The sequence below is a fragment of the Acomys minous genome (genome assembly GCF_964271855.1).
Source record: "Acomys minous genome assembly, chromosome: 4".
In the NCBI taxonomy this organism is placed as follows: Eukaryota; Metazoa; Chordata; class Mammalia; order Rodentia; family Muridae; genus Acomys; species Acomys minous.
In genome coordinates, this window is record NC_140486.1 from 89271080 (window position 1) to 89284246 (window position 13167).

A 13167-nucleotide genomic window follows, 5' to 3' on the forward strand; every position below is an offset into this window, starting at 1 on the left:
TTAACTTCGTTCAAGGAATAACATATGAACCATCTTATATAGCTGTCCAGTATGATATTTATATCATCCTATGGATATGACGTGCTGTGTGCTTTCATGGTCCCCGGAGAGGCCTCCGGGCATGTGCTTTCCTGCCAGAAGGTCCCAATTCCACTGGTCTCAGAGAGGAAAAGGATGAAGTGTGGTATTCCAAGTTCCAGTTCCGTCATGAACTTGGGACTCTAGGTTGGGAACAGGGGAGGACTGGAACGAAATCCATACCACAGGATTTCCAGTCTAGCTGGAGGTGTGAGAAAAGATTTTCTCTGAAATAAGTGTTAAACAGGGGCTTTATTGGCAGACAGTGAGGGTGAGCATAGTGCACATGCACGCCTGAACAGGTTACAGCTGGAATGTGGGTTCTGGAGCTGTACCAAGCAGCAGTGGAGATATCGGGGCTCCGAGACCAAGTCAGGTGGCAGCAGAACCCGACCTGACTCAGGAGAACAGAATGGCCGCTTCAGGAATAGGACCAACTCGCTGCTACAGATGGGCACTGCTACTGGTGGAGTGGTGTGAAAGATGGCACCAGCGATCTGCGCTGACTTGCCAATAAACAGTAGATGCCTACAGCAACCAGGCAACCTTCTGCAGTGACTGTGATGAGCCCACGGCAACAGCCCTGCTGACAGTCAGGTCCAAGGGTCCAGCAATGAGTTCTTAGGGGAGAAGCGGAGCCTTTCTTTTCCCCAGTGTTACAACTCAGAATAAACAACCAGTCTCAGGAGATCTTCTGTGAAGTAGACAGTGCACTCGCCTCTGTGTTTTATTTCATTTGAAGGAGGAACTTATAAACCTTGGGAAGTGGGGAGGGGTTTTAGTGAATGCTTTCATTGGCTGGGAGTGCTGGCAATTCTGTATTTAGATGGGGAAAGATAACAAGCGACAAGCTAAGTGACTGACCACCTGTAACCACCTTGGGGTTCTGTCACATGCTCCTGAGGCAGGCACAGAACAGGGAGAGAGCTCTGTCCCGCACCTTGCATTCTCAGAATGAGATTTTAAATCTCAATTTTGAGATTTCTGGGGTTTGAGCACGCTCCATCTCCCCAGGTCTATGCCAGTTCCTCTGGAGGCACCATCCCTGAGCCCCACAATGGGCTAGCCCTGGGAATACTGAGGACATTGTGTCCAAAGGCCTCTATTGACAAAGTATAAGAAATAATGAGGAGGCAAATTAAAAGTGTGATTCACAAGCATCCCTTGCTACATTAGTAAGTTGAAGATAATTTGTGCAAAAGAAGAAAAAGAGCCAGGGCTATAAGTGGGTGTGATAAAGCATTAAAATAACTTATAAGGTTGGTTAAAACTTTATTTGCCATTTGTTTTGTGTTTGCTTTTTTTCCTTCTTTAATAAAGATAAAGTCCATATATACGTGGATGATACATTAATCAATTAAAAATCAAAATAAAAAACAAAGTTTAATAGAAAACACCAGAATGATTTGTACTCTTGGCAAGTATTGTCTCATAAAACTTTGTGTAGTTGCTCATGTGTGTGTGTGCATGTGTGCATGTGTAATTTACATGTGAATGGATGGACCAATAGATGACTACATGTAGATAGATGAATAGATAGATATTATAGCTTTGGATGCTGGATGACAATGCTTCCAAAACTTTGGAAAACGTGCCATGAATATTGTTCTTTGAGATGGTCACTTGCAATTTAAAATGTGAATGCATACACACAATACATACATACCATATGTGATAGGGAAGAGTCAAAAAATTCATATAATAGATCTAAGAACATGTACTATGTATAGTTTCCAAATAAGATATGTGTGGGTGTGCATGTGCACACACACACATGCATGCCATTCAAATTATCTTTTCCATTGTTAAAAGTATCATTTAAAAAATATTTGTATACCTTCATACATGCTTTTAAAATACATTCCTTTTATAGTGATTTACTAATACTGCAAAAGCATAGAATGAAAGCAAATAGCAGTGCTTCAGTGGTAGTAAATAATCTACTCTGGGAATGCTAGATAATACAAAATTTTTGTTTCCATCAAGGTAAATTGGAGCAGGCAGCTAAGTAGGCAGCAGTTGGGATGGTGTCTGTATATATGGTGCAGAATGTATGTGACACAACTGAAGCGTGCCATACACAAAGGTTTGCTTCAAATTTTATGTCACTATTGGTTTTTATAATTATATATACATATATGTATATATATATATATATATATATATATATATATATATATATATATATATATATATATATAAGTCCAAAGTAGCAAGCATGTTAGTATAGCTAGTCAGGGGTCCTCCTGACACATGTGAGAGAGACTCTTGCTAAAACTACAGCAAGCTGGGGAGCATCTGCAGTCTGGATGTGACATTGTCTCTAGGTTGCTCCCATCTCTGATGCCCTTCACTGGAGGTACTGAAAGTACTTTATACACCATCCCATCTGCTGCAGAATGTTGCCTGACAAGGTTTGAGTTTAATTTTCAGAGTTGCCGTTTGAAACCAGGATTATTGGTATGAGACATCCAGTATATTGATTTTTTTCTTTGTACATTAGGTAAAGGAACATTTATTTCTAAGAGAGGAAATGGCTGTGTTAACTACTGTAATGGCTTCCTTCACCATTGGGAATTTGCCATTATTAGAAACCACTAATTATGACTTGAGTCCATTACAGCATAACAAAGATGTGAAGCGTATCTGCAGCTGGTAGAGAATATCAATTGCGTATCGCGTTACTTTTATTACAGGAATTTATCCTGAGATGTCCCGTGACTACGTCATGTCATGGTGGGTCACAAATATGGGACACGGGGATGCATCGTGGGGGAGCAGTGAAGAATTAGGCTGCCAGGCATGCTACTCACACTGGTAATCCAAGTTTCTAATCCCAGATACCACGTGACTGATGCAGGAGGATAGCATGAGTTTGATGCTTGCCAGGGCTGTAGAATGAAAGCCCAACATGAAAAGAAAAGAAAAGAAAAAGGACAAGATAATAGAAGCAAAAATATCAAAGAGAGACCAGATCAAATGCAAAAGCAAAAAGCAAACAAATGATGACCAGAGGTTGAGAAGCCTGGAAAGCTATTGGCCAAAAGGTGGAAAGTTCCCGTTCTTAGAACAATGATCTAGAGAGTATTACACAACATGGGTGGCGACCGGTACTCAAAACAATGCCTGGTATTCCTAAAATTCAATGAGAACAGGTTATAACCATTGAGATGTAACAAGAACAAATTAATAAAATAATATATATCTTGGGAAAAAAAGGAATTTGGATTCAAATATAAAGAATTTGAGAAACTTCATAGGCTCTATAAATAAATTTTAATAGTAAACTGGCAAAAGAAAAAAAAAGAGGTTTTGCTCCCACTCCTCGCAAAGATAGTCACCTCAGGTAATGCTTAATGTTAATAAAGTCAACACTTATGTGCGCATGTGTGTACTTTGTGGTGGAAATCTGTATGTGCACTTGGATGCACTCAAGAGTCTGGATATATGCAGCCAAAATCATCTTTACATGGATGCTGAGGGTTCTAAACTCACGTCATCTTGCTTGGATGGCAAGCACTTTTTTCTCAGAACCATCTTCCCAGCCTTGTATACACATTTTAATGTGTAATATACGCTATTAGGATATATAGCATTTGTTATTTAATAATAAATTGACAGCATCATTCACATCATCTTCAGTCACGCATCAGGGACAAATTTTAGTGCTCTCGCTGAAATGACTATAAAATCTTAGACAACATAGACATGCAATAAGCAGCTCATGACCTTTCACTAAAAATAACTAGGAGTCTGAGCCAGGAGTCCCGCTGCCTGGGCATCACCAGGCTTCTAAGTCCTGTGATGTGTTAGCACAGTGCCTGGTGCTGTGCTCCATGATCCCTTCATCTGTGAAATGGCCCTGATAATAAATAACCCTTTAGGGTCATTGTGAAACTAAGTGCTTTAACATGTGCTGGGTACTTGTAATGGGTCAACTCCGTGGTCATTAGACCCTAGTTTGTTGATTTTATTGTGTTTCTGGCTCTCCGATGTCAGGAACTTAACTTTGAAATGAGAAAGTAACCATAGTGCCACCTGATCTCTATTTTGTTTCCATGCTTAGATAACAAATTAAAGGTATTTGAGTAAAACAGTCACTACTGTCAATCTAACTAATCAAATACAGTTGTCAAGTGAAAACTCCTTGATCATAAAATTAGTGATTGCAAGGTACAATCATACACTACATGGCATTACAAGCTATTTTGGTATATGTAAGGACAATATACACTTGTCACACAGAATCATGTAGTCTAGAAGTGTAAACAATGTGTAACTGTATTTCTAAGGCAGAGTTAGTGTTTTGTCATTTTCTGTAAGCAGTAGCCAAAGAACATTCTAGTTTTATAGCCTAAATTATTCACAACTTATAGTGAGAACAATTGTCCTTTAATTTATAGTTTAATTCTGTATAACTTTATTAGACTTAAATTAACCCAATCCCAGAGAGGCCCAGAAACATAAGTGACTAAAATGCTATGGATTCTAAGTCGGGCATATTGGAAAACAAAGGTGAAGTCTGTTTATATTTACTGATGAACTCTGGCATTCCAATGAGGGAAAGAAAACAAAAGAACAACAAACAACCGAGGATAATTTTGACTCCAGAAATGGGATTTGCCTCTTAGATAATACAGTGAGTTAGCACATGCATGCACGTGTGCGTGCATACACACAACCCAACACACACACACACACACACACACACACACACACACACACACACACACACGAACCCTACAATAGAATCATTAAATAAAGCAATGCAGTTTTATTTCTTTGAACAACCTTTTGTCAGAATCTTTCCAACTTACCACATTTACAATGAAAGCAATCAAAAGAACTGTTCCTTCACAAGTTAAATGTGGGTTCTTGTCTTTTTCGTTAGGGGTTGAAAATGTCAGGTCATTGGATCTGGCTATGATCAGACCCCTTAATCCTGTTTTAATTATGGGTTCTTTGCTACTTCTGATTTTATACGAATTTGAGGCTGACATCCAGACACTCGTGACAATGTTTTAAATACCCAATTTTCTAGAGGACTCACCTCAAAGTGACCTTAAGATGAGCTTCTCTAGGCATAATTACAGAGCGGAAGTGACTGCCGGCCTAGGGTGAGTGGATGGTTTTCAGGAATATCTCATTTTCAAATTTTCCAGTTAAGCACTGTGGCACTTTCACATCCCTGTAAGCCTGAAGAGGTGCAGGAGGGACACTTATGCAATTATCACATGCACAGTATGTGCTGATTTTCACAACTATGTATCAGAAAACCCTCTGTACCAAATATGACTACCACATACTTCTCCCAGAAGAGCTGGCCCATAAGCCTGCCTTTTGCCACTGCACTCTGTCTGTTTAAAAACTAGTTTGCTAGTGGGTAGGTGTCATTTGTCATAGAGAACATGAATATTTATTATGCATAATTACTTTTTATTGTAGTCTAAGAACTTATTTATATTTAGGGGGCTCTGCTATACAGAGATATAAGCTTAAAGCATGATTTTTGATAAGATGAAATCAAATTCAATGATAGACATTAAAAATATTTCTCTGACTTTAAAATGAAATTTTTCCTGTCCTTTATGTCCTATTGACAATCTTCACCAATATTATGATTTCCGTGGTAAATGATGTGTCTTGGATTATAAAAGTGTAGTAGTTCTCACAAAGTTTTCCACAAAGTTTTATAAGTTAAAACATCTGTGAGATGAAGATGTTGAGGTTTAGTGATGTCTAAGAATCTTCTGACACCTGATGTTTGTTGAGTTGAACATCCAGCCTGTTGAATTATTTAAAATATCCTGCTGATTTCCTACATGTCTACAGAATGCGTGAAGTTGTACAACTTGGCCTCACAAAGTAGCCTTTTTTTTTTCTTGACCATCACCAAACTCTATCCCCAGAGAGTATCTTGCTGTGTGGTGGATCTGGTGACATCATCTTAGAGGGGGGCTAGCCTCTATCTGCCAGGACTCTAACAGCTAGAGAGAGGTCCAGCCACCCAAAGAGGCACACTGATAACCAACCCACCGCTCTTCACTCTGCCCAACAGAAAGGAGAACCTGACTGCTACGCGCTGTCCCTGGAGACAAGTGAGCAACTCACCTTGGAGATCCCCCTGAATGACTCTGGCTCTGCCGGCCTTGGAGTTAGCTTGAAAGGGAACAAGTCTCGAGAAACTGGCACTGACCTGGGGATTTTTATCAAATCAATCATCCATGGAGGTGCTGCTTTCAAGGTAAGGGGGTGACATTTGCCTGGGGCCTGGGGCTTGGGGACATGGCTGTTCTTAGAAGCCCAAATGTCTAAGGGATGAGAACCATTGAGGCTTTCCTTCCAGACCCTGGAAATGACTGTGTGGATGGATCTTTGGACCAGTTCCTTGACTTGTCCTTCTGAAGAGGGTTCTGAAAATTCATCATGATTATTATCCCTTTCGTTATCTCACTGAGTCCTCTGAATTCGTAACTTAGCAGCATAGCCCCTAAACTATGCAATCAGAAAAGCAAAACTAGAAATGAGGTGACATGAAGGCAGCAAGTGGGAAAACTGTGCTTGAAAAAAAAAAAAAAAGAAAGAAAGCTTAGTAGGTTCTAAGAATGACTGTAGAATAAACTAAAGGTCATTCATCATTCCATACACCTGAAAATGACCACAGAGCCCAGAAAGCATATTTGCCTTTAAGCTCTTGAATAAGTGTAAGCAATTCCAGAAAGATAGAGAGGAGTAGACCCCTACTTTTTCACCTTGGAGTGGCTGGAGGACCAAAGCTGTTGACATGGTATAATAGTTAGCTGGAGTGCACGGGTTCAAATCCAGCACTATCACTACTTGGTGTCCATGTGAAAATGTGGGCAAGGATATTGCCCAGTTGTCTCTCACTTTTTCACCTGCAAAGCCTGGTCCATAGTGCCTCACGGATTAAATAATTAATGCACACAACAGGCTGAGAGGAGTTAAGTGATCAGAAAAAGAGAACACATATTTGTGGCCCTGATCACCACTTATTCATGCTGTGTGATGGTATTGTAGGGTTTATATCCTGCCTTCATTTGTCTCTCCCTGTGTGAACACAGGCAAATTTCTCTTCCAAACTGGCCCCTGCCAGTAAAGTCTGTAGAGCTTATGAGCTAGTGCTATGGTTAAGACTGTGATACAATATACATAGATTGGAAGTTCCCAACCTGAGAGTCGGGCCCCTTTGGAGTCACATATCACATACCCTGCATATCATGTGTTTATATTACAATTGATAACAGTAGCAAGATTATGAAGTAGCAATGAAATAATTTTATGGTTGGTGGTCACCACAACCTGAAGAACTGTATTAAAGGGTCACAGTGTTAGGATGGTTGAGAACCACTGACCGAGCCTTTGGCTCACTGTCTACCAAAGCCTCTCATGAATGTTAACCAATGCAAATGACCTTACTGTTGGCTAAGTGTGTCCTCTTACACTAAAGCTAAAAAGGCCCACTCAGACTTTACAAGAATATCCAGGTCTTAGAATTCTTGCTTTGCAGAAGCACACTCTTTCTATTCCCCCTGCTTCTACTGTTTCCTCAGCTTAGATACTCCACTGAGGTCTTCTTCCTTAGATCATGGGACATGAACTATGGATAGGCAATTCTTTATTTCTCCACTCCAGTTATCTTTTGTCACATGATTGATAATCATAAAGACTCAGTGATTTAACCAATAAGCTTTTATTTTGTTCATGGCTCTGCAGGACAACTCCTGGTGGTGTTAGAGGCTCTGGTGCAGGCTGGGTGCTTTCTGTCACAATGTAGATATACAGGCATATTTTACCACATATTTTACCAGCCATTTGACAGCAGACTAACAGATATCAGAGGGCTAGTAGCAGTGGGAGATGCCTTACAAATGACTGGACTCTGAAGGGGCACACTGTCAAAGCACACACACAAAACCAGCCAGAGAAGTCACAAGACTGAATCCAAGGTCAAGGGGAAAAGAACCAAGCTTGTCACAATGAAACTGTGGGTCCAGAGATTGGTAGAGCAATTGAGGTCCATGAATGAGTCTAAAATACCCTCTAATGTGTTTCGAGTGATACAGCCCGGAGCGGTTCAGAAAGAGAATGATAATAATGGTGCCAGACGTCACCACCCGCTATGCTCACCACTTGACATACGCTAGGCACCATGATAGGTATTTAAAATGGATCCTCCAGTTTTATTCATTTTTCACATCTTTATTGTGTCACTTTATTAAAAGGGATTCCAAGGCTCCACTGTCATGAGATAACCTGGACGTTGCTGGGTGTGCAATTAGACTCCATAGCCTGTGCTGCACTGCTCTACAGTAGAGATCCCTTTCAGAGCATCTCCCTGTGTGCCTGAAGTCAGGGGCTACTTCCTGGCCTAGCCTTGCACCGTGCTCCTCCTTCCTAGCAAGCTACTGGGGTGTGCGCTGTGCTCGCGCACAGCTGCTGTGTTTCTGGACACCACTCGCTACTAGTCTTCTTATTGCTAGTGACAGCTCTTTTTGCAGAGTTTATTCCGAGTAAAATTGAAACTGAGATGACTTCTTGGAAATTAAAAGCAAACATCCTCGTTTTTCTTTTTTTGTTTTCTAAACGGGCAATAACTTCAGCTCCTGCAGATACTGGTATGTAGTCTAATATGTGAATCTGTTTCTGTAAGTGAGCGGCTCCTTACCTAAGCAGTTTCTAACAGTCCCATTTCTTGCAGAGAGAATTCACTCACTCTACATTTATGTGTATTCTCTCCCTGACATGGGTCTGCTTAGTCAGACAATAACACCATTGAAAACCACTGGATAGCATCTTTACTGGCGATCTTTTTAAAAAATATTTTATTAATTTATTCATATTACATCTCAATGGTTATCCCTTCCCTTGTATCCTCCCATTCCTTCCTCCCTCCCATTTTCCCTTTACTCCCCTCCCCTATTTCTGTGACTGAGGGGGAATCCGTCCCCCTGTATATGCTCATAGGGTATCAAACAGTAGGAGGCGTCGCTCATGAATCCCGCCTCACTGTGATGGTTAGTGTGCATTTCTCTTGTTTACCTTGTTCATTGTGTGGGATGGAGAAGGACTCAGCTTTGTTCACAAGGAATCCGATTAAGAGGAAGGAAATTGTATTTTCCCATTTTTTTTTTCTGCTAGTCCAGTAATCCACTGTTACCCCTCAGAAAATTACCACCTGCTCCGTGAATCTGGATTATGTCTTACAAAAATTGTTTGGAGACTTTGTTCCTGTCCTGGCTGAAGAGAAACAAATGTAACAGACTGCCTCGTCCCTGGGGCAGGAAAGATGAGCACGGGGACGTTCGTGTTAGCATCTGGCCCGAGGATTTTACCAGAAATCAACAACAACAACAAAAAAATAGTTTTTCTACTGGAGTCCAATCTTTGTCTCTCAGACCTTCATACCACTAATTGGTTCTCAAGGTATTTTTCCCTTAAGGGAAGGTGGATTGTTGAAAACTAAACTACTTTGAAAAGTATGACCAAATTCTTCCTGTGGATTCTGCATGCTGCGTTCCCCTGGGAGCGCCTGTTGATATAAACAAAGCAGGCCGGCTCCCGCCAGATGGAACATCTCAGAATGACTCTGACTCTAACTGAAGGCCTTGTGTCTCTTCTCTCACCTACCAGGCTGCTCTCACCTACTGCTTTAGAGCTTCTCGTTTCCCCTTTGAGTTATTCTTAATGAAAAGGCAAGCCTCTGTTTGCTACTAAAAGCGTGCAGCTACTTGGGTGCTCTTTGGGAACCAAGCAGGAATGTGAGCTGTTCTCTGGGCAAGCTGAATTGCAGGTCTATCTTACTCAAAAGTCTCCAAGTACTTAACTAACGCACAATATTAATATATAATGTAAAAAAATGACTCCCAAGAAAAATAAGGGGAAAACAAAATGAACACCCAGGAATTGAGAGACGATTGAAGAAAGACTCCCTAATGCCAGCCTCTGGCCTCCACACAGGCCTACAGAAACAGGCAAACATACTACAGTCACACATAGAGCCAGACCCAAACCTAGAAACACACCACACACACACACACACACACACACACACACACACACACACAAGATCAAGAGAAATGATACCCAGAAACATGGCGTCTGGCATTCTCTGCAGAGTCCTCTAAAGCACTGTTGTGGGCTATGCCACATCATTCACAAAGTGCCATGGACCACGCCAGCACAAAGCTGCTTCTCAGAGTAGTGTTGCTAATGCACTTACACAGTAGCACCTGTTGCAAGTTTCTACTTTTATTTTACTTTGCGTCATTCTTCCTGGGCATTCGTCCCCAAAGCATAGTGTGATTGCTTCTAGAAACAAAATATACTGAATACAAGAGTATGTGTTTACTTCTCTACAGCCAAGAACCATGGCTGGGATGAAATTTTGATATCCTTGAGGACGTTTTTCTCAAATTCATTGTTGTGCTTGGAATTTCAAGTGAGATGTGCTGTTGTTGCTATTAAGTGGAAAGAAATACCACTTTTGCATTTGGAAAAAAAATATCCATTTTTTTTTCCAAATCTGTGTTAACACCTCACTTTGTATTTTCTCCAAGGTCACTTAGACTGAGTCCCTATAGTCACTTTAAAGACTTCAGATTTTTAATCATTTGCTAAAAATTTTCAAGTTTAATAGCTTTCCTTTGCTTTGCTTCTAATGAATTTTATTATATAAATTTTAATATATTTTTATTATTTATTTTATATTTATTGATTACACTTACTTAAACTGTATTTTTTTTTCTGAAATCAGTTTTAGAAAAGATACTGTTTTTTTAACTTAAGGAAGACCTCAACACTACCATAAGCATAAGAATTGCATGCAGTGTGTCACACCAGTTCTGGCGGGTACTTTTTACATTTGAATATGCTGGTGTTAGGAGTGGAAGATACACTGTTGAAGACCTGAAATAATAAGATAAAAATTCACGTTTAAGAGCTTTTTTGTTGTTTTTTCTCATGGAAACAAATGCCATGCATTAGGTAGATGGGCTTGATGGATTATTTGAGGACTCCCAAACAAAGAGAATGCGTTTAATGCTACTTTGTACAAAATTAATTTAGCCTAGTTTGTGCTTAATAAATACTACTTGATGATGGTGAAATTAAGTAAAAGAAAAATGCCTGGCAGAGCTAATTGCAAATATATGCATCCAGAATATGAAATAGACAATCATTTAAGTAACTCGACTCTGTGTGTTCCAGAAGTTTGGGGTGATTGTTCTCAAAGGTGTAGAATCTCATAATATTCACTATTTCAGAGTGGAAATGAGAATTTTAACTAATAAAAGTATTCACAACAATCAATTTCAAATGGCTAAACTGAATTTAGGGGAAGACCATCCAGAGTGGTAGATCCGGGAGTAAAGACCAGATGCAGGTCTATAGTAATGTGGAGCATTTAGTGGCTCCCGCCCTCTTAACAGAGTCTGGTCAGAACTCCCAGCCTGAGTAATTTTCACCTCCATTTCTGCCAGTATCTATAAATCATGTGGCATATCTATAATTAATGAATCCAAAGGAAGATAAAAGGGACAGCTTTTAAAGGAACACTAATGTTAAATGATTCCCTCAACCCTCCATTTTTCTTAAAATTGATACATTTCCTACCAGCGGGAGGCATCAGTGGTAGTTGGCGGCTTTCTAGCGTGCCTTGCACAGAGGTCCAGGCAGTCTGGGTAACGACCAGCTCCCTGGTACAGCCTCAGCTGTAAGAACTGACTAGTAGTGGTCCCCATTCACAGATGGACACCTACAAATTGGAACTGAAAAATAAACCAAGAGATTTGTAATCTACATATGTAGTAAGACTTTTTTGTTTAGTAAAATTAAAAAGGAAATCACTAGCCAAAAATTCAAGGGATGTACTTGTCAGCCAGTTTTCCTTTAAAGCATCAAAACTCTTAGCAGATATTAATCCATGTACTCATTTAGACACCAAGGCTTTCCTTCCCAACAAGGCCGTACCATGTGCTTTCTAACATTGTAACATCTCCATTCAGTCTCCATCACTGCTTTTCTTGCCCATCTTTATCACTTCTGACATTTTCATTTGTTCAAGTACAAATAAAGAGTGCATCTGGTTTGTACTGAGCAAGATTTGAAACTGCATCATCTTGGTGTACATTTTGGATACCATGGATCTCATTAAGCTTGAAAGCACTTGTGATGTCACACTCTTAAGGAAAAGGACAATCTTTACAAATTGATCTATCATGATGATGGCGCTTTGGATCTAGAATTAGTACCTGTGGGGAAAAATAGTTTATAATTTAAATGCCTTCCCCCAAAGTCCCTGGGCAGGATGCAATAGGAGCTAGTGAGCCCTTGGAAAGGAGGGGACTGATGGGAAGTGCAAATTCACTAAAAATGTACCTTCATGGAGATGTGGAGCCTGGCCCTTCCTTTGTTTTCTCCTTGCTTTCGATATACTCGGGCCATATTGTGTTGTCTTGCCATTGGCACAACTGCTCCTGGAACAAAACCTGAAATTTTGCTAAAGCAGTTCATGTAAATTATGTACGAATGTAGGTACATAACAAAAAAATGAGAACAACACTGGTTGAGTACCTCAGGTAGTTCTCATAGACCAAAACTAATAAGCATACCCTCCCCTAAAGAAACCCAAAAGTATAGAGAAGAAGAAAAAAAGTAAATACGGTAAATGTTTTCAATGGGGAAGATCTCTGAGATTCTCATCTGTTTATGCATTCATGCAGAATATTCCTGTTTCATGCATAACACATATGCCTTAACCAGCTTTCTTAATCTGCTTTTCTAGGCCAAAGTAAATTAAGAGCACAAAATCCGGAAGGAGATAGGAAGGGATGGAAAGGGCGTTGGAATGACAGGAAACAGGGAAATGTAAAAACAAGCACAGCATGTTATTACCAGTGAAGAGTTCTGAGACTGAGTCAGGCCTCCTCACACACTCTTGCTGCGAAAATGACAAGTGTGGCTGGCTATAGGAGGCAGTGTGTTTATGTATGCCCCATATTAGTCCAGGAGTTTTAAGCGAAAATGAGTAGGCTATATCTTGAAAGCATTATATCAAAATGATTTTGAGTG

General features: G+C 40.2%; 1 protein-coding gene across 3 annotated transcripts in view; it reads left to right on the forward strand.

The window, feature by feature from the left end:
* PARD3B (par-3 family cell polarity regulator beta) overlaps positions 1 to 13167 on the forward strand; it is a 982300-nt gene that overhangs the window by 545974 nt on the left and 423159 nt on the right. For all 3 annotated transcript variants that reach the window (XM_084778917.1, XM_084778918.1, XM_084778919.1), the window contains one exon: positions 6137 to 6322. In XM_084778917.1, the coding sequence (XP_084635043.1) occupies positions 6137 to 6322 (186 nt within the window). The remainder of the gene's footprint in view (positions 1 to 6136; positions 6323 to 13167) is intronic.